We start from the raw sequence: 27984 nt of genomic DNA, 5'->3' as shown, positions 1-27984 counted from the left end.
CTTATTAAAGTTATTGGAAAGTATATCCCTTCCAATCAAGTTGGTTTATGCCTCACCGTCTTATCACAGATAATTCAAGACTTTTCACCAGCTTTCCATTATTTCTAAGTCAATTCCTTCTCCCATCAAAGCCTTGTCCATTGATGGAGGAAAAGGCATTTGATATGTGTGGCCTTTCTGTTTAAATCACTTGATTGGTTTGGGGCTCCAAATCTTTTTTTATCTCATGTAAAATTGTTATACTCTAGCCCAACAGCCCGTATATGCTCACCAATGTTTTAAATGGTTACAGATTAAGCTCTGTTTAACCCATAACAAAGTACTCTCAAATTTGGGGTACAACCTCTCCTAGTATTCATGACTTCCATTCAATTCTCTGTCACAAAGGCCATGTTGCATTGCAATTATATAAATTTCTTATACAAAAAAAATACTAGCAGCAACCTTAGTTTATACTCAATATGGGAAAATTGTACCCACTATCAAGCCACATCTCAGCAATGGTCATATCTTTGGTGTAAAATCAATAGACCTACAGCATCAGCTAGCTACATACAATCATTATATTTTTTTCACCACAGAACAATCTAGACCCCACACAAAATGGCAGTAGCTGGTCTTATAACTACTAAGGTAAAATTATGTATCATACCTGATAATTTTCTTTCCATTAATCATAGCTGATCAATCCATAGACTGGTGGGTTGTGTCCATCTACCAGCAGGTGGAGATAGAGAGCAATCCTTTTGCCTCCCTATATGTGGTCATGTGCTGCCGGAAACTCCTCAGTATGTCGATATCCAAGCTCCATCCGCAGGACTCAGCACTTAGAGAATTACACCCACAAAGGACACTCTGCCCAGCTCACCACCGCCGAAACGGGGGAGGGGAATTAACCCAGCTCATCCCCACACAAGTGGGGGAGGGGAATCCGTCCAGCTCATCCCCGCGGAGCGGGGGAGGGACACCACCCCGCCGATGCGGGGGGATCTGGCTTATCCTGCAACCGCAACCGCGGGAGGAGCTGACTGACCCTAACACCGCCGAAGCGGGAGGGGTACAAAGCTACCCTACAGCCGCACGAAAGCGGGAGGGAGCGCCGGCAGAATTTATGTCTCAATCCAGCCCCATAAAACGGAGGGGAGATGAATGCAGCAGCTCACTGTAACACAAACTCGTCTCAACTCTTGAAGAATCCAATTGAAAAAACTTGAACACAAAGTCCTCCTGAAGGAACTGAAGACTAAACTTGAACCTGAAATGCAACCAGAATATAAACAGTACAGATATCTGGGAGGGGCTATGGATTGATCAGCTATGATTAATGGAAAGGAAATTATCAGGTATGATACATAATTTTACCTTCCATATCATCATGCTGATCAATCCATAGACTGGTGGGATGTACCGAAGCAGTACTCACCCAGGGCGGGACATAGAAATCCCTGACCGCAAACACTGAAGCTCCAACCGGGCCTCCGCCCGAGCAGCCACAGTCAAGCGGTAATACCTGGAGAAGGTATGGGCCGATGCCCAAGTTGCCACCTTGCATATCTCTTCCAAGAGACGGACCCGGCCTCTGCCATCGAGGCCGCCTGAGCTCTAGTGGAGTGAGCCTTCAGCTGAATAGGCGGCATCTTCCCCGCGGCCACATAAGCCGCTGCAATGGCTTCCTTGACCCATCTTGCCACTGTAGGCTTAGCAGCCTGCAGACCCTTATGAGGACCTGCAAACAGGACAAACAGATGATCCGATTTCCGGAAATCATTGGTCACTTCCAAGTATCTGATGATGACTCGTCTCACATCCAGAAATTTGAGAGCAGAGTATTCCTCTGGGTAGTCCTCCCTCCGAAAGGAAGGGAGACAGAGCTGCTGATTCACATGGAAGCGAGAAACAATCTTGGGCAGGAAGGAAGGCACTGTGCGAATAGTCACTCCTGCCTCAGTGAACTGCAGAAAAGGCTCTCGACATGAGAGTGCCTGGGGCTCGGAAACTCTTCTGGCTGAAGTGATAGCCACCAAAAAGACTGCTTTCAACGTCAGGTCTTTCAGAGATGCCCTCGACAAGGGTTCAAAAGGCGGCTTCTGCAAGGCTCTTAGCACCAGGTTGAGATTCCACGCAGGCACCACTGAGTGCAGAGGAGGGCGCAGGTGATTAACTCCCTTGAGGAAACGTACCACATCTGGCTGCGAAGCCAGGGAAGCACCCTTCAGGCGGCCCCTGAAGCAAGCCAGAGCCGCTACCTGGACTTTAAGGGAACTGAGCGACAGGCCTTTCTCCAGACCTTCTTGCAGGAACGCCAGCACTGAAGAAATTGGAGCAGTGAAGGAGAAAGTGAGCCTGCTTCACACCACGGTGCAAAGGTACGCCAAAACCCTGGCGTAAGCAGTAGAAGTAGAGCGCTTCCTCGCTCTCAGCATAGTGGCGATGACCTTGTCTGAGAAGCCCTTCTTCCTCAGACGCTGCCGCTCAATAGCCAGGCTGTAAGACCAAAGGGGGAGGGATCCTCCATCACCACGGGACCCTGATGCAACAGGCCCTGCTCCACTGGCAGCCCGCAGAGGGTCGTCCACTGAGGAGCCTGATCAAGTCCGCATACCAGGGACGTCTGGGCCAGTCCGGAACCACCAGGATTATTCGGCCCGGATGCTTTGCCACCCGATCTAGTACCCTGCCCAACATGGGCCAGGGCGGGAACACATAGAGAAGCTCCTGTGTCGGCCACTGTTGGAGAAGAGCATCTACTCCCAGAGATCGAGGGTCCCGTCCTCTGCTGAAAAAGCGCGGCACTTGGCAATTGGCCAATGACGCCATCAGATCTAGGCTCGGCTGGCCCCAGCGCTTCGTGATGTCCAAGAACGCCTGAGCCGATAACTGCCACTCTCCGGGATCCAAGGTATGGCGACTGAGAAAGTCCGCCTTGACATTCAGGACTCCGGCAATGTGGGCCGCTGACAGCTGTTCCAGGTTCGCTTCCGCCCACTGGCATAGATTCATGGCTTCCTTGGCTAGAGGGGCGCTCTTGGTACCTCCCTGGCGGTTGACATAGGCCACAGCCGTGGCATTGTCCGACAGGACCCGTACTGGCTTCAACGCCAGTACCGGGAGGAACTCCAAAAGCGCCAACCGAATGGCTCTGAGTTCCAGGAGATTGATAGACCACTTTGCCTCTGCAGGAGACCAGAGCCCCTGCGCTGTCCTTCCCAAGCAGTGGGCTCCCCAGCCCTTCAAAGAGTCGTCCGTCGTGACGACAATCCACTCTGGGGTCACAAGAGGCATCCCTGCAGACAACTTGTCTGTCTTCAGCCACCAGCTCAGCGCCTTGCGCACTGCTGGGTCCAAGGGAAGGCGCCCAGCATAATCCTCCGACACCGGAGTCCAGCGCTGCAGCAGAGAGTGTTGTAGTGGTCTCATATGAGCCCTGGCCCAGGGCACTACTTCCATCGTGGCCGTCATAGAGCCCAACAGCTGCACATAGTCCCAAGCCCGAAGCGGAGAGGCTACTAGGAACTGGTCCACCTGAGCCTGAAGTTTGACAATCCGATTGTCCGGCAGGAACACTCTGCCTACTTGGGTGTCGAATCGAACTCCCAGATACTCCAGGGACTGAGTCGGGCGCAGCTGGCTTTTCTCCCAGTTGATGATCCACCCCAGGGAGCTCAAAAGAGCAATCACCCGGTCCACAGCTTTGCCGTACTCTGCATAAGAGGGGGCTCGAATCAACCAGTCGTCCAGATAAGTATGGACTTGTACTCCTTCCTTTCGCAGGAAGGCCGCGATGACCACCATTACTTTGGAGAAGGTCCGCGGAGCAGTAGCCAACCCGAACGGGAGGGCTCTGAACTGGAAGTGTCGGCCCAGGACTGCAAAACGCAGAAAGCGTTGATGAGGAGGCCAGATGGGAATATGCAAGTACGCTTCCTTGATGTCCAAGGATGCCAGGAACTCCCCTCCCTGCGAAGGAGCCGCGCGGGAAGAACGGCGCTTAACTTTAGCCGCTTTTTTGCCGTCGCCCAAATCAAGGGCGGCCATGGCATTAACGTCTCCCAGCTCAAGGGCGGCCCAAGAAGAAGCCGTCCGAGCAGTGTGGCCGGCCAAGATGGCGGAGGTGAGCAGCGGGGGATGGGCGTTTATGGCGGGAAAAACCGCCGCACCGGAGGAAGACCCGGGACACTGACCGGCCTCCGAACTGACACCCAACAAGGGCGAATCAGACTTTAAAACCCCCGCATCCCCGCTAGAAGCGCACACGCGGTCCGGGGAGCGATTCTTCGCGCCCTCGCCCTCCGACGCCATAGGCCACGTGGAGATCGATCGGGGAACCCCCTGCTCGCTATAAAAAGGTAAAAAATTACCTGCTTCTCGCTCCGAGCTGTAACGACCTGGTGTCCCAGTGAGCAGCTGCACTAAACGTTTAAATAAACGTCAAAATAAACGCCCTTAAGGACGTCCAAAATTTTTTTTTTTTTTTTAACGGAGCCAGCGGGAGGGGTGAGAAAAGGAGGGACCTGGCACCACCAGGTTTGCACTTGCTCAAGAAGAGCCCTCAACCCCAGGTACTCAACAAAACCTAAAAATTAGGCTTGGAGACCTAGCCAGAACTGCTGCTGTGTGTGACCACCACCTGCTGAGATAGAGAACATACTGAGGAGTTTCTGGCAGCACATGACCACATATAGGGAGGCAAAAGGATTGCTCTCTATCTCCACCTGCTGGTAGATGGACACAACCCACCAGTCTATGGATTGATCAGCATGATGATATGGAATGCTGGTCCTGTAGCTCTTATCCAGGTACCTTGATTCATATGATCTTCAATTGTCGATTGGCTCACGACTTTTGGACCCAAGTGTGGTCCTTTATAAAAAAACATACTTCCTTTACAAGGTCCAATTACTCCCTCATAAGTACATAAGTAGTGCCATACTGGGAAAGACCAAAGGTCCATCTAGCCCAGCATCCTGTCACCGACAGTGGCCAATCCAGGTCAAGGGCACCTGGCACGCTCCCCAAACGTAAAAACATTCCAGACAAGTTATACCTAAAAATGCGGAATTTTTCCAAGTCCATTTAATAGCGGTCTATGGACTTGTCCTTTAGGAATCTATCTAACCCCTTTTTAAACTCCGTCAAGCTAACCGCCCGTACCACGTTCTCCGGCAACGAATTCCAGAGTCTAATTACACGTTGGGTGAAGAAAAATTTCTCCGATTCGTTTTAAATTTACCACACTGTAGCTTCAACTCATGCCCTCTAGTCCTAGTATTTTTGGATAGCGTGAACAGTCGCTTCACATCCACCCGATCCATTCCACTCATTATTTTATACACTTCTATCATATCTCCCCTCAGCCGTCTCTTCTCCAAGCTGAAAAGCCCTAGCCTTCTCAGCCTCTCTTCATAGGAAAGTCGTCCCATCCCCACTATCATTTTTGTCGCCCTTCGCTGTACCTTTCCAATTCTACTATATCTTTTTTGAGATACGGAGACCAGTACTGAACACAATATTCCAGGTGCGGTCGCACCATGGAGCGATACAACGGCATTATAACATCCGCGCACCTGGACTCCATACCCTTCCTAATAACACCCAACATTCTATTCGCTTTCCTAGCCGCAGCAGCACACTGAGCAGAAGGTTTCAGCGTATCATCGACGACAACACCCAGATCCCTTTCTTGATCCGTAACTCCTAACGCGGAACCTTGCAAGACGTAGCTATAATTCGGGTTCCTCTTACCCACATGCATCACTTTGCACGTGTCAACATTGAACTTCATCTGCCACTTGCACGCCCATTCTCCCAGTCTCGCAAGGTCCTCCTGTAATCGTTCACATTCCTCCTGCGACTTGACGACCCTGAATAATTTTGTGTCATCGGCGAATTTAATTACCTCACTAGTTATTCCCATCTCTAGGTCATTTATAAATACATTAAAAAGCAACGGACCCAGCACAGACCCCTGCGGGACCCCACTAACTACCCTCCTCCACTGAGAATACTGGCCACGCAATCCTACTCTCTGCTTCCTATCTTTCAACCAGTTCTTAATCCATAATAATACCCTACCTCCGATTCCATGACTCTGCAATTTCTTCAGGAGTCAAAACCAACTCGATTTTTCCCAACAAAATTACTGAATGTTTTATAGCAGCTGCACTCAAAATGGTTCTCACTTATTGGAAAGATACTACTACTCTTAATCCTAATTTTTGTTGGCACTCAATCTCATTCCTCTTAATAAACATATATCTACTACTACTACTACTACTAAACAGTTCTAGAGCGCTACTAGGGTTACGCAGCGCTGTACAATTTAACAAAGAAGGACGGTCCCTGCTCAGATGAGCTTACAAACTAAAGGACAAAATGTCAAGTTGGTGTAGTCTAGATTTCTGAGTATAGGTGTGGTGGTTAGGTGCCGAAGGCGAGATTGAAGAGGTGGGCTTTGAGCAGTGATTTGAAGATGAGCAGGGAGGGGGCTTGGCGTATGGGCTCAGGGAGTTTGTTCCACGCATGAGGTGAGGCGAGGCAGAAAGGGCGGAGCCTGGAGTTGGCGGTGGTGGAGAAGGGTACTGAGAGGAGGGATTTGTCTTGAGAGCGGAGGTTACGGGTAGGAACGTAAGGGGAGATGAGGGTAGAGAGGTAAGGAGGGGCTGCAGATCGAGTGCATTTGTAGGTTAGTAGGAGAAGCTTGAACTGTATGCGGTACCTGATCGGAAGCCAGTGAAGTGACTTGAGGAGAGGGATGCTATGAGTATATCGGTCCAGGCAGAAGATAAGACGTGCAGCAGAGTTCTGAATGGACTGAAGGGGGGATAGATGGCTAAGTGGGAGGGCAGTGAGGAGTAGGTTGCAGTAGTCAAGGCGAGAGGTAATGAGAGAGTGGATGAGAGTTCGGGTGGTGTGCTCAGAGAGGAAAGGGCGAATTTTGCTAATGTTATAGAGGAAGAAGCGACAGGCCTTGGCTATCTGCTGGATATGTGCAGAGAAGGAGAGGGAGGAGTCGAAGATGACACCGAGGTTACGGGCAGATGAGACGGGGACGATGAGGGTGTTATCAACTGAAATAGAGAGTGGAGGGAGAGGAGAAGTGGGTTTGGGTGGGAAGATAAGAAGTTCGGTCTTGGCCACGTTCAGTTTCAGGTGGCGATTGGACATCCATGCAGCAGTGTCGGATAAGCAGGCCGATACTTTGGCCTGGGTTTCCGCAGTGATGTCTGGTGTGGAGAGATAAAGCTGGGTGTCGTCAGCATAGAGATGGTAGTGGAAGCCATGAGATGAAATCAGGGAGCCCAGGGAAGAGGTGTAGATTGAAAAAAGAAGGGGTCCAAGGACAGATCTCTGGGGGACTCCGACAGAGAGCGGGATAGGGGAGGAGGACAAACCATGAGAGTGTACTCTGAAGGTACGATGGGAGAGATAAGAGGAGAACCAGGAGAGGACAGAGCCCTGGAATCTAAAGGAGGACAGAGTGTCAAGAAGTAAGTTATGATTGACAGTGTCAAAGGCGGCAGATAGGTCGAGGAGGATGAGGATGGAGTAGTGACCTTTGGATTTGGCGAGGAGTAGGTCATTGCAGACTTTAGATAGTACCGTTTCTGTCGAATGCCGGGGGCGAAAGCCGGATTGAAGCAGATCGAGGATGGCATGAGAGGAGAGAAAATCGAGGCAACGGCTGTGTACGGCGCATTCAAGTATCTTGGAGAGGAAAGGTAGGAGGGAAATGGGGCGGTAGTTGGAGGGACAGGTAGGGTCAAGTGATGGTTTTTTGAGGAGGGGTGTGACTACGGCACGCCTGAAGGTGTCCGGGACAGTTGCAGTGGAGAGAGAGAGGTTAAGGATATGACAGACAGGGGGGGTGATAGTAGGAGAGATGGTGTTAAGTTGGTGGGGATGGGGTCTGAGGAACAGGTGGTGCATTTTGAGGAGGAGAGGAGATGGGTGGTTTCCTCTTCAGTGATATCAGGAAAAGAGGAGAAGGAGGCCTGGGTTGGTTGGTTGAGGGAGTGGGTTATGGGATGAAGAGGAGGGGAGGGTTTGGTGGTGAATTCAAGGTTGATCTTCAGGACCTTGTCACGGAAGTAGTCAGCCAGTGATTGAGGAGAGAGTGAGGGGGGGATGGGAGCGGAGGGCACTTTGAGGAGGGTATTGAGGGTGGCGAAGAGACGACGAGGGTTAGAGCTGAGGGAATTGGTCAATTGGGTGTAATAGTCCTGTTTGGCGAGGAATAGGGAGGACTGGAAGGAGGATAACATGAATTTGTAGTGAATGAAATCAGTATGGGTGCGAGATTTCCTCCATAGGCATTCAGCCGATTGGGTGCAGGAGCGAAGGTATCGGGTGCCAGGGGTCAGCCAGGGCTGGGGATTAGTACGCCTTGTGGGGCGGGAGACAGATGGTGCAAGGGTGTCTAGAGAAGAGGAGAGAGTGGCATTGTAAGTGGAGACAGCCTTGTCGACAGACTCTGAGGACATGATGGAAGGGAGGCGATCAGAGATAATAGAGGATGTGGGGGGGTCAACAGCCAGGAGATTCCTGGAAGTGGTGGTTAGAGTTGGGCGGAACTGAGGGGGAGGGTGATGAAGTGTGAATGTGATCAGGCGATGGTCAGAGATAGGAAGATCTGATGTACAGAAATTGGAGGGTGAGCAGGTAGAAGAGAGAACGAGATCAAGACAGTGACCAGATTGGTGAGTAGGGGTGGTGGTGGAGCTCTCCTAGAGGTTGAAGGAGGAGGTTAGAGTGAGGAATTGAGAAGCGTATGAGTTGGATGGGTTATCAGTGTGTATGTTGAAGTCACCAAGAATGAGGGATGAGGATGAGGGCTCAAGAAAAACGGAGAGCCAGGCATCGAAGTCGGTAAGGAAGGAAGGGAGGGACTTATCAGGGGGGCGGTAAATGACTGCAACTCTGAGTGGCAGCGGGTGGAATAGACGGATGGAGTGAACTTCAAAGGATAAGAAGCAGTGAGACTGAGGTAGGTGGAGAGGTTGAAAACTGCAGGAGGGCGAAAGTAGTAGCCAGACACCGCCACCGCGGCCAACTGGGCGGGGCGAATGGGAGAAGAGATAGCCTCCGTGGCATAGGGCAGCGATTGAGGCAGAGTCGTCAGGGGTGAGCCAGGTTTCAGTTAGGGCGAGCAGTTGAAGGGAATGGGAGATGAAGAGATCGTGGGTGAAGGGAAGTTTGTTGCAGACTGAGTGGGCGTTCCACAGGGCGCAAGAGAAGGGGAGGGAGGAGGGGAATGGAGATGAGATTGGAGATATTGCGGGAACGTTTGCATAGATGAGACGAGGACAGGTGTGGGGGACCTGGGTTGGGATTGATGTCTCCCGCGGATAGCAGGAGAAGGAGTAAGAGAGAGCGGAGAAGGATGGGGGAGGTGGGGCGACGAAGGCGACAAAGACAGGATGCGCATAAGAGGAATGGGGAAGGGTTCATGGCGGGAAGGAAGTGTTGAAGGTTGAGAGCTAGGAAGGAGGAGGAGGTCAGTAGGGATGGTGAGGTGGTGTGGGACAGGGGTAGGTAGGGTATTGCAGTGATGAGTGGGATGGGAGAGGACATGGCTGGGCAGTGAGTTCGTGTGGGGAAAAGATTAGGGAGGGATAGGGCAAGGAATAGAATGTGAGTGGGGGCCATAAGTGATAACTGAGGTGTTTATGGGGCAGGTAGCTGGACTGGGAGACAGGCAGGTTGAGGTGAGCAGTCGGGGAGGAGAGTGATGAACTGGCAGGAAGATGGACTGGGAGACAGGCAGGCAGGTGAGCAGTTGGGCAGCAGAGTGATGAGCTGGTAGGAAGATGGACAGGAGAGTGATGAGCTGGTAGGGAGATGGACTGGGGCAGGCAGATTCCAGGGTGGGCAGTCAGACAGTCGGGAGGGTGAAGGGCTGGCAAAGTGGCAGGTTGTTGATGGTCAGGTGATTGGCTAGCATGCATGCAGGAACAGGTGACTGGGTAGCAGGCAGGCAGGTCGATTGGCTAGCAGTTCGGTACAGTAGCAGGACTGGAACAATCTGGAGTGGTTTGGAGCAGAAGAGAGCAGAGCTGGATCAGGCGGACTGGAACAAGCTGGATCAGGAGGGCTGGAAGAAGCTGGCTCAGGCAGGCTGGAAGAAGCTGGATCAGGTGGGCTGGAGCAGGCGGGCTGGAGCAAGCAGGGAGAAGCCGGATCAAACAGACTGGGACAAGCTGGAGCAGAAGGACTGGAGCAAGCAGGGAGAAGCTGGATCAGGCGGGCTGGAACACACTTGGTCAGGCGGACTGGAACAAGCAGGGAGACGCTGGATCAGGCGGACTGGAGCAAGCCGGAGCAGATGGACTGGAACGAGCAGGGAGAAGCTGGACTGGGCGGACTGGAACAAGCTGGAGCAGATGGACTGGAACTAGCTGGGAGACGCTGGATCAGGCGGACTGGAGCAAGCTGGAGCAGATGGATTTGAACGAGCGGGAGAGCTGGATCAGGCGGACTGGAACAAGCAGGAAGAAGCTGGCTCAGGCGGACTGGAACAGGCAGAGAGAAGCTGGATCAGGCGGACTGGAACAGGCAGAGAGAAGCTGGATCAGGCGGACTGGAACAAGCAGGGAGAGGCTGGAACAGGCGGACTGGAACAAGCAGGAAGAGGCTGGCTCAGGCGGACTGGAACAGGCAGAGAGAAGCTGGATCAGGCGGACTGGAACAAGCAGGGAGAGGCTGGATCAGGCGGGCTGGAGCAGATGGACTGGAACAAGCAGGGAGAAACTGGGTCAAGAGGACTGGAATACTTTGGAACAGATGGATTGGAACAGGCAGGTGGATTGGGGCAGGCTGATTTTATTTATTTTTGTTACATTTGTACCCCGCGCTTTCCCACTCATGGCAGGCTCAATGTGGTAGGCAATGGAGGGTTAAGTGACTTGTCCAGAGTCACAAGGAGCTGCCTGTGCCGGGAATCGAACTCAGTTCCTCAGTTCCCCAGGACCAAAGTCCACCACCCTAACCACTAGGCCACTCCTTGGAGCAGGCTGCTGGTGCAGATGGAATAGAGCAGGCAGGGAAACGCTGGGTTGGCAGACTAGAAGAGGCTGGTGCTGCTGGACTCTGCCACATCACGGTCTTTGACCCTGTCCCCGTCGGCCTGGTCGTACAGGTCGCTGGATCGGCGGGCTGGAACAGACCGGGGCCGATGGACTCTGCCTGTTCTTGGTTCTGGTCCCGCCCCCGACAGTCCAGTCGCACCCTGAATCCACCGCAGTCGTCCCGGTCCACGTGGTCTGCAACCGCAATCAGTGCCCAGGCCGTTTCGGCCAGGGAGTGCTGCAGCAGCGCACAGGCCCTCGGGCACGACCAGTGTGGTAGACTACAGCCTGCCCGACCTCTCCGCGCAGAGACCCTGAGCCCGGGTTCCCCCGGAGTGCACGGGCCAAGGCAGAGAGGCCGCGGGAGCCCTGGACGACGAAGGGGACGGGCCGCAGCCACGCGGCAAGCAGGCAGGCAGACAGTCGCGATCGGCCAGGGCCGCTCACCCGCACTGGAGACCAGAGAAGCCGTCGCAGTCGGTATCGCGCGTTCCAGCGTAACCGAGTGTGCGGCGCCTCCTTCCTCCTTTCCTCGATCAGTGCGGCAGGGATTCGATCCGGTGGGCGCTTGCCTTGTTCCCAGGACCTCTACAAGGTAGCCGCGATCAGCCCCAGATCCGTTCGCCTTCGCTTCGAGGCCGTCGCAGTCGACTCCAGGTTCTCTAATTGGGTTCGGAGCGGCCTCGGTTCCGTCAGGACCAACGTAGGATGGCCCAGGATGGTGCAGGTAGGTCCATATCTCCGGGACCTTCGGAGCTCTTCACAGAGCTCCCCACCTGGCGGTCATCTTAAGAACTGTTTATTACTGATTATTCTCCCAGATCTGGCTTTTACACCGTCCCGACAGCCACAGTTTCAAAACAGTGACTGTAATCAAGGAGGTTACTGCTTGGCTGCTAATTAAGTCCCATAAACAACATAATAGGAAAACCCTGTCTTGTGCCCTTCCGAGTCCCGGCACAGAAAGCACGTGCGAGGCTTCTTTGGGAAGGGGAGGGTGGTTTACTGTAAATGCTGGAGGCAGACAGAGAATTCGGAAACTTTAAGCTCCTTTTTTTTTTTTTTTTGCTTGCGTACAACGGAAGTCTTGGAGAAAGAGGTACATGCGCTATCATCAGGTAGGGACAGAGTAGAGTATCTAGACCAATTCTGTTAATTATTCATGTATAGCAATATGTTTCTTGTTATATTTACTCACTTTATGTTATTACTTGATGTTTTGTACCAATTATATAGTACTAGCCTTTGAGCCCGTAAAAACGGGCTATTATAGGAAGGGGGGGTTGAAAGCCCCTCCCCCTCCGAATTCGCGCCCCCTCCCCCCGAGCCGTCACCACCCACCTTCCACCCGGCCGGGCACTCGCTCCGCTATTGAAACAGCGAGGGTGTCCGGGAACGCAGCACTGAGCTCTGCTGAGCTGCCGACGTCGGCCTTCGTTCTTCTTCTCTGCCTGACCCGCCCTCGTGTGATGTAACGTCGTCGAGGGCGGGACAGAGGCAGAGAAGAAGAAGGAAGGGCGATGTCGGCAGCTCAGCAGAGCTCAGTGCTGCATTCTCGGACCCTCGCTGTTTCAATAGTGGAGCGAGGGCCCGACTGGGTAGAAGGTGGGTGGCGGCGGTGACTCGGGTGGGGGGAGCGTTAGACGGCGGTGTCCCTCCCTCAGAAATGCGCAGTACACACCCTCTATGTTCCGCTCCCCGTCATCACGTATTGACGCGGGGGTGGGGCAGAGAAGGTCTCTACTGCGCATTTGCGAGTGAGTACGACACTCGCCTTTTATATATATTGATGTTCGTTTCAAATTTCAATAAATATTCATGGACTCCAAAAAAAATAAAAAATAGTCGAAACATTTCAGAGTCATAAATCCTGATAATAGTTCAGAACATTTTTTAAATGTACTTACCCTTCACAGTCAACTATTTCAGGGCCTTCAAAAGAAAAGGGATCTGATGGGTCTGGTTCCGACTTCATTTTGTAAGTTTTTGTCAGGATTGAGTTAGTAAAGTAGTCATTAGGCTCGAAGTGGAACTCTAATGTGAATGACTAGAAAACAAAACCCACAATATGTTCTGGCATCAAATTATTAACTGGATGTTACAAACAACATTTTTTTTTAATGCAAGACTGCAAACACATAGTAATCAATAGAAGACATTGATTGCAGATGTTTTATAAGAAAACCAAAACCAGTATTTTTGGAAGAAAACAGTTACAATTTAAAATTATGTGCTTAATCCACTGACAAATTTATCCTTTTTATCCCACATATTTCAATGGTATAGTGACTATAAAGCAAAGTTACTTACCTGTAGCAGGTGTTTTTCGAGGACAGCAGCACAAATATTCTCACACCTGGATGACCAGTGAGTACTATAGAAGTTTCTAGTAGCATCTCACCATGCATGAGCTGGTGTCTTCCCTCCCGACGTGCGTCGGTACCTCAGTCAGGTGAAAAAGCAAAAGAATATAACTAATTCAACTCCTTGAGGTGGGAGGGTACGTGAGAATATTTGGCCTGCTGTCCTTGGAGAACACCTGCTACAGGTAAGTAACTTTGCTTTCTCCAAGGACAAGCAGGCTTTCATATTCTTTGTACCTGGGAATCCCTAGCTACCATGCTCACTGAAAACAACAAAGCTAGGATAAAAGAGCCTCGAAACATCAAGGCTAAAAATTCAATTAATCTGAAAACTATATACATACTAGCTGTGTAGGTGCAGCCTGGAACAGAATAAAACAGAGCCTAGGAGGGTAGAGTTTGATTCTAGATACAGAACAAATTCTGCAGAACTGCCTGCCTAAACCAGCAGTAGCGCCAGGTACCTTGGTCAAGGCAGTAATGAAATGTGAATGCGTGGACAGATGACCAAGTTGCAGTTTTGCAAATTTCCTCTATGGAGGCTGATCTCAAGTGGGCTACTGACACAGCCATGACTGACATTAGGAGCCTTGACATGACCCTCAAAAGTCAGCCAGCCTAGGCATAAGTAAAGGAGATGCAATTTGCTATCCAATTTGAAAGCATGTGTGGCCACACCTATCCAATTTGGTCAAAAAACAAAAAGGTGCTCCAGACAGAAGGCTAAGGCTCACCTGCAGTCTAAGGTATGCAGTACACTTTCACCAGGATGGGCATATGGCTTTGGGAAAAATGCTGGTAGAACAATTGACTGATTAAGATGGAACAGGGTATGTGCGGAGAACTACTCTGTTGTGATAAATTTAAATGTAAGATGGATGAGTTACTAGGCTTGGAGCTCACTGACCCTGTGAGCTGAAGTGAACACCACCAAAAACACAACTTTCCAGGTCAAATACTTCAGATGACAGAAATCAAGAGTTTCATCAGCTGGATGAGGTCTACATTGAGATTCCATGACACAGTCAGAGTTCGGACAGGGGGTTTTGTTAAACTTCTCATGAAGCGAACAACTAAAGGCTATACAGCAATGGATGTGCCTCCTACATGGTGATTACAATCGAGGTGAACCCTTACAGAGTTGGTTTTGAAACCAGATTCAGAGGTGTAGGAGGTATTCAAGCAGGGTTTGTGTAGGGCAAGTGAAAGGATCTAGGGCCTTGCCCTCACAGCAGATGGCAAACCTCCTCCACTTAAGAGCGACACCTCTTAGTGGAATCTTTCCTGGAAGCCAGCAAGACGTGAGACACACCCTCTGGCAAATTCAAGGATTCAAATTCTACGATCTCAACATCCAAGCCATGATTGGAGGTTGGGATGTTGAAGGGAACCCTCATTCTGCGTGATGATTGGAAAACAGTCCGATCTCCACGGATCTTCAGAGGACAATTCCAGAAGAAGAGGGAACCAAATCTACCTCGGCCAGTTCTCTGATCTTGCCTGAGTTTCAGCAAAGTCTTCTCTATGATAGGTATTGAAGAATACGCATACATAAGATTTTTCCACAATACAGGAGGAAGGCATTTGACACTAGCCTGACATATGATCTAAGCCTGGAGCAGAACTGAGAAAGGGACTTTGTTGTTGAAATGAGTACAAAAAAAATCCACCGAGGACGTACCCCACTCTCAGATCTTTCAGGCTACACCCATGTTTTGAACTTATAAATCTTTATTGGACCAATCAAGCATACAACAACCGCAGCATAACATGTTCCAGAAGTTTTGTTATATTAAACTACCCATAAGCCCCCCTCCCCCCCCAACCATCCCAACCACCACCAATTACAAACTCCCAGATCTGGTGAACTCTTATCCAAATCTGAGAAGCAAATACGAGGATCAGCAATGTACTTTATACTATGTAATCAGAATGCCTTGTCAATTCTACTTTTGTTACATTGTGAGTCACACTGAACTTGAATCCTATTTGAGATAATATGGTATACAAATGTCAAACAACTCAATTCAGAAGCCAGCTACAAACCCTAGGTGGCATTACTAACCAATACAGTGAAATTTAGCCCAGTGGTTTGGATAGTTCCAGCCCTCACGATGGCGTTCCAAAACCATGAGGGCATACACCATATTGAGCCACTGGGTCACATTAAGAGGGTCCGCTCGTAACCATTGTAATAGGATTGCACGTTTAGCCAACAAAAACAAATAGAAAAGTAGAATACATTTAGTCTTATTTGGTATAATCATCAAACAAGAAAATCTGTGGTTTCAGAGGTAAACAAAATCCAAATAAGCGCTGAATTTGGCGTTGAACTGACTTCCAAAATCGTTGTATTGAAGTACAGGCCCAAAACATGTGGCCCAGCCTCTGTTTGTGAACATTTCAGGCACTGATTAGTTTTGGCCAGACGTACTTTAAAGGCCCGCCAGGGGAGAAGTTCAAAACAAAAACGTGTAATGTTGCTCTCGAATTGTAGAAGTTAGCTTAACCAACGGCTTACAAATCAGTTGTTAACAATTCAGAAGATAGATCAATCTCTAGGTCACTAGACCAGGCAGTTGCTCCCTTCCAGAAATTCAAAGGAGGAACATCTGGAAAGGAGAAGAACTTTCCGTGTTGTAGAACTTCCCACTAAGAAAGTTTCCTCTACTTTTTCAGTTTCATCATCTGTCAATGCCTCCTTAGACAACGAAGCAACATAATGGCGCACCTGTAGGTAGGAAAAGCATCATCGGAGACAACAGATATTGAGAACACAGATAGTTAGAAGAGACTACTGACCCATTCTCCACAATGAAATGCTTAAGCAAAGAAATCCCACACTTTTCCCAATTCAGAAAAGATTTGTTAGTCATACCAGCTGGGAAGACATTGTTACCTTGAAGAGGCAGCCAAGCTGTGAAAGTTCAAATTTTTCTGCTTATATATGTCCAGAACCTGAATAGTTAGGCGCATTGATGCCGATACCCCTTCCTGCGATGTGCTCTTGACCAGCCAATCACCTAAGTAGGGAAACGCATACTCTCCCAGTCTGCGTAGATATGCTGCAAGTACCGCTAGACATTTGGTGGAAAAAATGGGAGCCAATGCTAGGCCGAATGGCAGAACACAGTACTGATAATAGTGCTTCCCTACCCAAAATCCGAGGTACCCCCTGTGAATGAACTGGTGGAAAAATTGTTACTAATATGTAATTTATCTTTAAAATTGAGCGTGGTACTGGAAATTTGGAGGGTAGCCAATGTAACACATATATTTTTAAAAGATTCTAGAGGGGATCCGGGAAATTATAGACCAGTGAGCCTGATGTCGGTGCCGGGAAAAATGGTAGAGACTATTATAAAGAACAAAATTACAGAGCATATTCAAAAGCATGGATTAATGAGACAAAGCCAACATGGATTTAGTAAAGGGAAATCTTGCCTCACCAATCTATTACATCCAATCTATTACATTTCTTTGAAGGGGTGAACAAACATGTGAATAAAGGCGAGCCGGTTGATATTGTGTATCTGGATTTTCAAAAGGCGTTTGACAAAGTATCTCATGAAAGACTGCAGAAGAAATTGGAGAGTCGTGGGGCAGGCTTGATGGACCTTTGGTTAAATAGGCAGTATTCTCAATGGAAAAGGGTAGATAGTGGGGTTCCTCAGGGGTCTGTGCTGGGACCGCTGTTTTTTAACATATTTATAAATAATCTGGAGATGGGAGTAACTAGTGAGGTAATTAAATTTGCTGACGACACAAAGTTATTCAAAGTGATTTTATAAAGAGAGTCCTCCCCTTATACGGTGGCCCTTGGAGACATGGTGCACAGTCAGAGAGATATTCTTTCCTGACTGTAAATACTACACACATATGTACCTTAGATTTGCACCAGAGTTTGGCCTGGGGTTAGTAGACGAGGCATATATAAAGTGGGAAGAGATGGGCTTGTGCGAATTGGGCCAAATGCACGAACAAGGGCACATGATCCCCTACACAGAGTTGACCAGACCCATGGGCTCTCCCCCATACAGGCTTATTAATATTGTCAGGTAAAGATTTTATTAAGCGCAAAGCAGAGGAGGAGCTAGATCTCACTGAAACACAGCTGGAACAAAGCATGATTGGGGGGGGGGGGGGGGGGGGGGAAGAGGCCGAGGGGGTATTTCTAGGATATATAAGGCACTACTGCTTCAAGACTCCCCAGTGACATATTACACAGCTAAATGGGAAACAGTAATGGGGGTGACATATGACCCTGAGCAATGGAGCAGGGCGTTTAAATCTCTGTTACAAGTTTCTACCTCAAGTGCCCTAATGGAGAATGGGCACAAAATTTTGTATAGCTGGTATTATACACCATGCCGTTTGGTACAAATATATAAGACAGGGACCGGGCTCTGCTGGAGAAAATGCGGATTACAAGGGGATATGGCTCATATTTGGTGGGACTGTGAAAAAGTAAGTCAGTTTTGGACGGAAATTGTGGCTTACCTGAACAAAATAATGGAGGTATCATACCCAGTCAGTTTGAATAGCTGCATCTTACACTTTAAACCACAGGGTATAAAGCCGGACATTCACAGGTTTGCTACCCAGCTATTTGTAGCGAGCAAACTAGCAATTGCGGCAGCATGGAAGGCACCAACGCTTCCGGACATACAAAGAGTTTTGCAGAGACTAGATAATGTACGTTTGATGTCAAAATTGACTGCTATCCGTAAAGGCACTCTGGCTCAGTACTACAAAGTGTGGGATGTCTATGAGTCAAAGAGGATGTTGGCGTGGAGGGGCATAATCGAATGAAAACGTCTATCTCCATAGGCGTTTATCTCCGAGAACGGGTCCGTGAAGGGGCGGACCAAACCGTATTTTCGAAAAAAATAGAAGTCCATGTTTTATTCAACAATGTGTGAGCTGGGCGTTTTTGTTTTTCAGCGATAATGGAAAATGAAAGCGCCTAGCTCAAAAACGAATAAATCCAAGGCATTTGTTCGTGGGAGGGGCCAGGATTCGTAGTGCACTGGTCCCCCTCACATGCCAGGACACCAACCGGGCACCCTAGGGGGCACTTTTACAAAAACAAACAAAAAAAAAAGGTAAAAGAGCTCCCAGGTGCATAGCACCCTTCCCTTGGGTGTTGAGCCCCCCAAATCCCCCTCAAAACCCACCGCCCACAAGTCTACACCATTACTATAGCCCTAAGGGGTGAAGGGGGGCACCTACATGTGGGTACAGTGGGTTTGGGGGGCGGTGTGGAGGGCTCCCATTTACCAGCACAAGTGTAACAGCTACATAAGTACATAAGTACATAAGTAGTGCCATACTGGGAAAGACCAAAGGTCCATCTAGCCCAGCATCCTGTCACCGACAGTGGCCAATCCAGGTCAAGGGCACCTGGCACGCTCCCCAAACGTAAAAACATTCCAGACAAGTTATACCTAAAAATGAGGAATTTTTCCAGTCCATTTAATAGCGGTCTATGGACTTGTCCTTTAGGAATCTATCTAACCCCTTTTTAAACTCCGTCAAGCTAACCGCCCGTACCACGTTCTCCGGCAATGAATTCCAGAGTCTAATTACACGTTGGGTGAAGAAAAATTGTCTCCGATTCGTTTTAAATTTACCACACTGTAGCTTCAACTCATGCCCTCTAGTCCTAGTATTTTTGGATAGCGTGAACAGTCGCTTCACATCCACCCGATCCATTCCACTCATTATTTTATACACTTCTATCATATCTCCCCTCAGCCGTCTCTTCTCCAAGCTGAAAAGCCCTAGCCTTCTCAGCCTCTCTTCATAGGAAAGTCGTCCCATCCCCACTATCATTTTCGTCGCCCTTCGCTGTACCTTTTCCAATTCTACTATATCTTTTTTGAGATACGGAGACCAGTACTGAACACAATACTCCAGGTGCGGTCGCACCATGGAGCGATACAACGGCATTATAACATCCGCACACCTGGACTCCATACCCTTCTTAATAACACCCAACATTCTATTCGCTTTCCTAGCCGCAGCAGCACACTGAGCAGAAGGTTTCAGCGTATCATCGACGACGACACCCAGATCCCTTTCTTGATCCGTAACTCCTAACGCGGAACCTTGCAAGACGTAGCTATAATTCGGGTTCCTCTTACCCACATGCATCACTTTGCACTTGTCAACATTGAACTTCATCTGCCACTTGCACGCCCATTCTCCCAGTCTCGCAAGGTCCTCCTGTAATCGTTCACATTCCTCCTGCGACTTGACGACCCTGAATAATTTTGTGTCATCGGCGAATTTAATTACCTCACTAGTTATTCCCATCTCTAGGTCATTTATAAATACATTAAAAAGCAACGGACCCAGCACAGACCCCTGCGGGACCCCACTAACTACCCTCCTCCACTGAGAATACTGGCCACGCAATCCTACTCTCTGCTTCCTATCTTTCAACCAGTTCTTAATCCATAATAATACCCTACCTCCGATTCCATGACTCTGCAATTTCTTCAGGAGTCTTTCGTGCGGCACTTTGTCAAACGCCTTCTGAAAATCCAGATATACAATATCAACCGGCTCCCCATTGTCCACATGTTTGCTTACCCCCTCAAAAAAATGCATTAGATTGGTGAGGCAAGACTTCCCTTCACTAAATCCGTGCTGACTTTGTCTCATCAGTCCATGTTTTTGTATATGCTCTGCAATTTTATTCTTAATAATAGCCTCCACCATCTTGCCCGGCACCGACGGGCTGGGGGGGGTGGGGGGGGATGGGCCTGGGTCTACCTGCCTGACGTCCACTGCACCCCCTAATAACTGCTCCAGTGACCTGCATACTGCTGCCAGGGAGGTGGGTATGACATTTGAGGGTGAACATAAAAAGTTGTGAAACGGCATATTTTTGTGGTGGGAGGGGGTTTGTGACCACTGGGGGAGTCAGGGGAGGTCATCCCCGACTCCCTCCAGTGGTCATCTGGTCATTTAGGGCACTTTTTGGGGCCCTATTTGTGAAAAACAGGGTCCAGGAAAAGTGCCCTAAATTTTCGCTAAAAACGCATATTTTTTTCCATTATCGGCGAAAGGTGCCTATCTCTGATTGGCCGATAACCATGCCCCAGTTCCGCCTTCACCACGCCTTTGACACGCCCCCATCAACTTTGTCCACATCCGCGACGGAGTGCAGTTGAAAACGTCCAAATTCGGCTTTCGATTATACCGCTTTATTTCTTTTTGTGAGATAAACGTCTATCTCCCGATTTGGGTCGCAATATAGGTGTTTTTCTTTTTCAATTATAAGCTAGATAGTGTCTGTTCTCCACAAGCCTAGAATCTTACCATAATTAGAGGGATGGGAGGGAGGGGGGAATTTATATGAAGGGGTTTGGATGTGATATATATTATGCTTTTTATTAATAAGTTCAAGATGTAATGTCAATTTTGCCCTATAGTATTTGGAGATATTTCTATCATCTTAATTTGTACTGTTATTTCATGAAAATTTTAAAATAAAAAGTAAAAAAAAAAAAAAAGAAAGTAGGAAGAGTTAGAAAGTAAGGTGATTGATTTAAAGAAAGTTGCACATGAGGTCAGAAAGATGGTTAAATATCTCAGCTAGTGTAGGAGCGGAAAAACATGTCCTCCTGCAGTATGTGCAGCCCGAGTCACTCCTTGTGTGTGTGAGTGAGACTAACAAGTTAGTTTCTTCTTCCATTAAAGGCCTGGTTGAAGACAAGCTTTCACCTGCTTCCTGAAGTAGAAATAGTTTTGTGTTAAGCGGAGCCTTTTAGGCAGTGCATTCCACAGTGTGGGGCTACTCCGGAGAAGGCTCACTTGCGGGTATCACATTGTGTAATGTCTTTTGGAGAGGGTGTAGTTAGTGAAAAGTCCTTGGGAGGACCTTAGTGTCCTTGGCAGTGTGTGGAGGATCATGCTATTTTTCAGGTACACAGGGCCATTTCCTTTCAGGGCCTTGAAGATCAGAGTTTTAAATTTAGCCAGGTACTGGTAGTCAATGTTTTTGCAGAAATGGTGTGATGTGGTGACGTCGCTTGCAACCTTCTATGAGTCTTGTTACTGCATTCTGAATCAACTGGAGCTGGTGCAGACCCTTTGTAGTCATACCATTGTATAGTGCATTGCAGTAATCCAGTCCTGATATCCACCTTCTTTAGTGCGACCTGCACTATAAGAGGAGATTTCCAGTTGTTCAACAGCACGTCCTGTGCAATGGTACCATGACCCATTTCTTAGGGGGAGTCTTATAATCCAGGGCAGTTAACATGTCTTTCTCCAACTTAAATGGGACAGCAGGAGCCATATCCCTCACAAAGCCAGTGAGAGAGTCCCTCAGGTGGGGATTTTCATCTCTCGAGGTGGGGAGGGATCAAAGGGTATTCTATATGACTCCTCTGACAAGAAGCAATAAGGATCCTCCTCAGACTCCCATAAGTGGTCTCAGTCAGACTCTTCAGCATAATCAGATCTTATGCCTCAGCCTAGTGGTATGATATCCACACCCCAAAGAGTCCTGAGGTACAGTTCTACTCTCAGACTCCGGGGAAGCTTCTTCCCCTGATGTTGAGAGCTGTACTGTATGCGTCGATGTCGACACCCTTCGAGATGCCAGCATCAAGGATCTCTGCACCGGCATCGATGGAGCGTCAGTAGGTAGCTGGGACTGTTCCACTGGTGGCGCAAGCACCCTCGATATCCGAGTAGTGTGCCATTGCAACTGCGCCACCTCCTCTCTGATCATGGTCTGGAACAGTTAATCAAAGGCAGGCATCGGCAAAGGCATGGGGGCTGGGAGAGAGGCAGCCGAAGAAGGCGTTAGTGTCAAACCGGTAGCTGGGACCTGGCTGCTTGGTGACTTGCACACCGACACCTCTTCCACAGAGGGGGAGTGCTCCACTCAGTACAGGCACTTCTTGGGCGCCCTCAGCACCATGTGTCAAGAGGACCAGTGCTTATGCTTCTTGGCCTTCACCTGATGCATAGTCCATTGGTGCAGATAAAGATGAACCTGTATGCACCTTCAGTGTCAGGTTCGATGCTGACCGGTCCTGGGGTCTGCTATCAGTGCCCGATGTCAACAGGCTGGAGACCTCCTCAATGCCAGTGCACTCCCAGTGCTGTTGCTGATGTTATCAGCCTTTGAGAATCCAAAAGCCTGCTCCTGTTGAACCTTCCACGCCCGCTGAATTCTCATTTGCATTTGAAAACAAAGAGAACACAAAGTGGGGTCATGGTCAGGTCCAAGGCACCTGATGCACCAAGAGTGCCGGTCCGTGACAGAAATCACCCAATTATATTGGGCGCACCTCTTGAAGCCACAAGGGGGTCCTCTGAGACATTGAAAAAAAGAAGAACTTCAGCTAAATTAAACTCCTCAATCTTGAGTAGCACAAAAAGGGGTAGACTTGAAATTGAGACCGGGGCTATGGCCTAAATCACACAGCCACACCTGAAAAACAAAGGAAACTGAAAAAAATGTTGAAAACACTATGCAAGTAAAGAAGGTTGAGGGAAAAACAAAAGAAGAACAAGTGAAGGCAAAAAAGCTCTAAATTTTTGCACAGGAAGGCACTAAGAGAAAAAAAAACCATTGCAGTGTGAGAGAACAAAAAATGTGTCCTCTTAGCTCTGCAGAAAAATGAAAACTAGGGTACCTGCGCTCACAGGTCGGGTAGGACGCTGCTAGAAACTTCTACAATACTCGCTAGTCAGCATCTGCACTGGTCTCTGTTGGGATGATGTCACCCAGTTATAAGAATATGATGGCCTGCTTGTCCTCCAAGAACTATTGCTTAGGTCGTGACAAAAGACAGTACCCTATAAATAAAGAAGTTACAGATCTCTTTGCTAATCTAGCTCAAACATCTAAATGTCTGGTCTAACAAGATTTCCGCCCATATAGGTCGGGTCCGTGCGAGTTCCAGCCAGAGTCGTGACCGACCTCCAACCGGGATGAATTGCACCCACCTGACACTCACCTGGCGAGGCTGTGAAGCTTAAGACGAGAACGGCGGACCGAAGGCGACCGAAGGGCGAAACCGGTAGAACCGCACACGGCTTCTGGCCGAGGAATTCGAAGCCCACGTGGACCCGCCGGTCCTGACCAGGAGCCAACTCGACCCCCACCCGCCAGACAAGTGACCAGATGCCCCGGCAGACGAAAGCTGCTGCCTAGAGGGCCGAGAACCACCAGCTCCTGCGTCCCAGGTCAGAAATAGAAGGCTGCTGAGATAGTTGCATCCACCTGAGCTCCACCGGACCCAAGCCAGTCCGGAGTCCTGGGTCCGAGACTGAGGGAGAGACGCCGGGTGAAGAGTGGAGTCGTCCACGTGTGCTGCTGACGCCTAATGAGCGGTGAGAGCCTGGTGAGCGGTGACAAACCGAGGACGGCGGGAGCTGCCGGGCACCAGACCGACCACCGAACCCCAGCAGAAGGCGCAGCAAAGGAGGAGACGGGTGGGGTTGGGGGGGGAGCACAAGACGTTTCAAAGAGGCACAGATTCACCACATGGCAAAAGGTACAGAGATAGCTTCTACTACTACTACTAAACATTTCTAGAGCGCCACTAGGGTTACGCAGCGCTGTACAGTTTAACAAAGAAGGACAGTCCCTACTCAAAGGGGGGCGAAGGCTGGGAGCTCCGGAGAAGATTTTAAAAAGCACACTCAAGGAGCACATGGATCAAAGATCAGTTCCCAGATAGGTAAAACGCGGCTGGTCTCTTGGAACGTGTATGGTATAAGTTCCCCAATCAAAAGAACGAAAGTTCTGTCGGCCCTAAAGTTCATGGGACCAGTATAGCCTGTTTGCAAGAGACAAGACTCTCCCAAGAGGAACATGAGAAATTAAGGCATCACTGAGTGGGGGAGGTGTTCTACTCTCCGGCTACAGGTAGACAAGGTGGGGTAGCGATTCTGATCCATAAGGCATTACTGTGCAAATCAAAGATGGTGTTTAAAGATGGAGAAGGGAGATACGTAGGGATACAGCTGAATCTCCAGGGGAGGGACATGCTGCTTATATCTGTCTATGCCCCCAACACCCCAGATAAACGATTTTACGCTCGGGCTGTTGGCTCACTGTCAGGAGTACCCGGCTCTCCCAGTAGTACTGGCAGAAGACATGAACCAAGTGATAGATCCCGAATTAGACAGATCCAGGCAATCAGATAAGACTCCGGAATCAAGCATAACACTCCTGGAGTCCAAAAAAGCAAAGGGGCAGACGGTCTGCAAACTCCAAGACGGAAAATCAACAAAGCAGATCGTGATGAAAAAATGCAATTTATTAATAGATATTAAAGATTATATACAGTACAGCCCGACACAGGCCATGTTTCGCCCAGCAGGGCTGCTTCAGGGGCTATAAAACAGATAGAATGACGTTTTAAAACACAATGCAGATATGACAAAAAATAGTAATTATTATACACACATTACATATATATGTGTTTGTATATTGCATTCCAAATACCTAAAGTAATTGTAACATGAAACAAATGTAACACAAAAATCCCACATATACAATAAATGATTATAAATATGTAATAATGATGTACATTTGCATTAAATAAATAGAAATATATCTCACACATATTATTATTATTTATTGCATTTGTACCCCACATTATCCCACCTTTTTGCAGGCTCAATGTGGCTTACAGAGTGTTGTTAAGATGTAGTCATTACATGATCTTAAATACAGTCGATAATAGGCTGAAGGTAGGTGATTTAGATGCAAGGTGCTAGGTAAGGTATTGTGAGAGGTGAGTAGTTTGAGGAATGATTTATTAAGGATGTCTTTTGTAGGCTTTGTTGAAGAGATATGTCTTCAAAGATTTGTGAAAGCTGGTAAGATTGTCCATACTTTTCAGGGCCAAGGGTAATGCGTTCCATATCTGTGTGCTTTTATACGCAAAAGTAGTAGCGTATGACTGTTTGTATTTAATTCCTTTACAGCTGGGGAAGTTCAGATTAAGGAATTTGTGGGCTGATCTTTGATGTTTCTAGGCAGTAGGTCCACTAGGTTTAACATATAGAGTGGGGCATCTGTGTGGATGATTTTGTGGACGGTTGTGCAGATCTTGAACTCAATTCGTTCCTTGAGTGGTAGCCAAAGTAGTTTCTCTCTTAGAGGTTTCGCCCTTTCGTATTTAGTTTTTCCAAAGATGAGTCTGGCTGTGGTGTTCTGGGCTGTTTGGAGTTTTTTAATGGTCTGTTCTTTACAGCCTGTGTACAAAGTGTTACAGTAGTCCAGATGACTTATCACTAATGACTGTACTAGGGTACAGAAGATGTTTCTTGGGAAAAAAGGTTTTATTCTTTTGAGTTTCCACATCGAGTAGAACATTTTTTTCATTATATTCTTCACATGGGTATCGAGTGTGAGGTATCGATCAATAGTGACTCCAAGAATTTTCAGATTTTCTGAGATAGGAAGTGTGCAGTATGGTGTGGTTATGGTAGGGTAGTTCTTTGTGTTGTATTGGGAAGTAAGAACTAGACATTGAGTTTTTTCTGCGTTCAGTTTTAACTGGAATGAGTCTGCCCAAGAGTGCATGATTTGGAGGCTCTGGTTGATCTCATTGGTTATTTCGTTTAGGTTACTTTTGAACGGGATGTGGATCGTGACATCATCCGCATATATGTAGGGGTTAAGGTTCTGATTGGCTAGAAGTTTGGCTAGTGGTATCATCATAAGGTTGAAAATAGTTGGCGAGAGGGGGGATCCCTGAGAAACTCCACATTCCGGTATCCAAGGTGGTGATCTGTCATTATTCGTTGTTACTTGGTAGGACCTGGTGGCGAGGAATCCTTTGAACCATTTGAGAACTGGGCCTCCGATTCCGAAGTATTCTAACAGGTGTAGTAATATTCCATGATCCACCATGTCGAAAGCACTAGACATGGTACGAGTATATTCTTGCCGGTTGCAATTGTTTTTTTGAATGAATTCATTGCAGACACTAGTACAGTTTCAGTACTATGATTTGATCGAAATCCTGATTGAGACTCATGTAGAATTGAGTGTTTGGTTAGGTATTCCGTGAGTTGTTTCGTCACTATGCCTTCCATCAATTTTGTTATGAGCAGGATAGAAGCAACTGGTCGGTAGTTGGTTAGGTCCATTGTGCTTTTCTTAGCATCTTTTGGCAGTGGAGTGAGAAGGATATTTCCTTTGTCCGTGGGGAATAGACCATTTAGGAGTCTGTAATTTACTTGGTTTGTGAGGTCTTTTTTGAATTGTTTGGGGGCGGCTTTTAATAGGTTAGTAGAGCAGATGTCAAGTTTGCATTGAGATTTGGCATATTTTCTGAGCCAGTGTGTGAGTTCGTCTACTGAAATCAAGTCAAAGTTGGTCCATGATCGATCGGCAGGATATTCCCTGGGTTTTGGGTCTAAGCATTCAAGAATGCTTGTGTACTCAGTGGTATTGCTTGGTATCATGCGTCGGAGCTTTATGATTTTTTTCCTTGAAATAGTTCGCTAGGTTGGTTGCCGATGGGGTTTCTATGCTATTCGAAGTGACCTATGTGGTGTTTAGGAGATTGTTTACAAGTGAAAAGAGTTTATGCGTATCCTTGTAATTTGGTCCTATTATAGTTCTGTAGTATGTTCTTTTGGTCTGTCTGATTTTGTATTTGTATTTTCTTTGTAACTGTTTCCACTCTTTGAGTGTGTGTTCGTCTTTTTTTTTTTGCTCCAAGCTCTTTCTAGTCTTCTAACCTGTGCTTTTAATTCTTTCAGTTCTTCGTTAAACCATGGGATTGAGCTTTTCCTATGTGAGGTTCTAGTTTGGAGTGGTGCTATCTTGTCTAGAACTGTTCTACTACTACTACTACTTAACATTTCTAGAGCGCTACTAGGGTTACGCAGCGCTGTACAAATTAACAAATAAGGACGGTCCCTGCTCAGAAGAGCTTACAATCTGAATCTATTGTCCCATTCTTGTAGAAATTGGGGTGAGTCTGTAGTTGTTATCCATTCGTCGGTGTATATTTGTTGCCAAAATGTTAGAGGGTCTATTTTGCCTCCTGTAGTATATGTTTTTTTTTCTTGTTTTTGTTGTGTCTCTTTTGTTTTCCAGAGGAGGGAGGTGTTTGCCTTGTAGTGGTCTGATCACGGTGTGGCTGTCCATTTTGTGTCTTTGATTGTGAGGTTCGCTTCTGATGAAAATTTGTAGGTTATGATATCTAATGTGTGTCCTTTCTTGTGGGTGGGTTGCCAGTGGATCCTAACGGCCAGTGGATCTCCCATAGTTGAAGGAATTCCTTGCATTCGTGTACATTGTTTGTGCTAATATCTTCAAGATGAAGGTTGATTACTCCTGCTATAAGAATATTTTGGGAGGACAGACAGGTATTTGATATGAAGTCCATGAAGTGTATCTGAGCATCTTGCCATTTAGCCGGGGGTCTGTAAAATAGGATTATGTTTAGTTGATCATGCAGGTTGGGGTGGTTGATTCTGACTGAGGCTATTTCGAGTTGGGGAAGGATAGATTCAGCTGTTGTTGTGACTGTGAATTGGGATTTATAAATTATAGCTAT

At 48.0% G+C, this 27984-nt stretch overlaps 1 protein-coding gene across 1 annotated transcript in view; it reads right to left on the bottom strand.

Moving 5' to 3' along the window:
* Positions 1-27984, bottom strand: part of NAP1L4 (nucleosome assembly protein 1 like 4) — a 481814-nt gene that overhangs the window by 219349 nt on the left and 234481 nt on the right. The window contains 1 exon segment of the mRNA XM_030201119.1: positions 12971-13110. Coding sequence (XP_030056979.1) covers positions 12971-13110 — 140 coding nt within the window.

This window comes from Microcaecilia unicolor, chromosome 4 (assembly GCF_901765095.1).
Source record: "Microcaecilia unicolor chromosome 4, aMicUni1.1, whole genome shotgun sequence".
NCBI classification, from domain to species: Eukaryota; Metazoa; Chordata; class Amphibia; order Gymnophiona; family Siphonopidae; genus Microcaecilia; species Microcaecilia unicolor.
The sequence above is the reverse complement of the archived record's forward strand: the minus strand, read 5'-3'. Positions and strand labels throughout refer to the sequence as shown.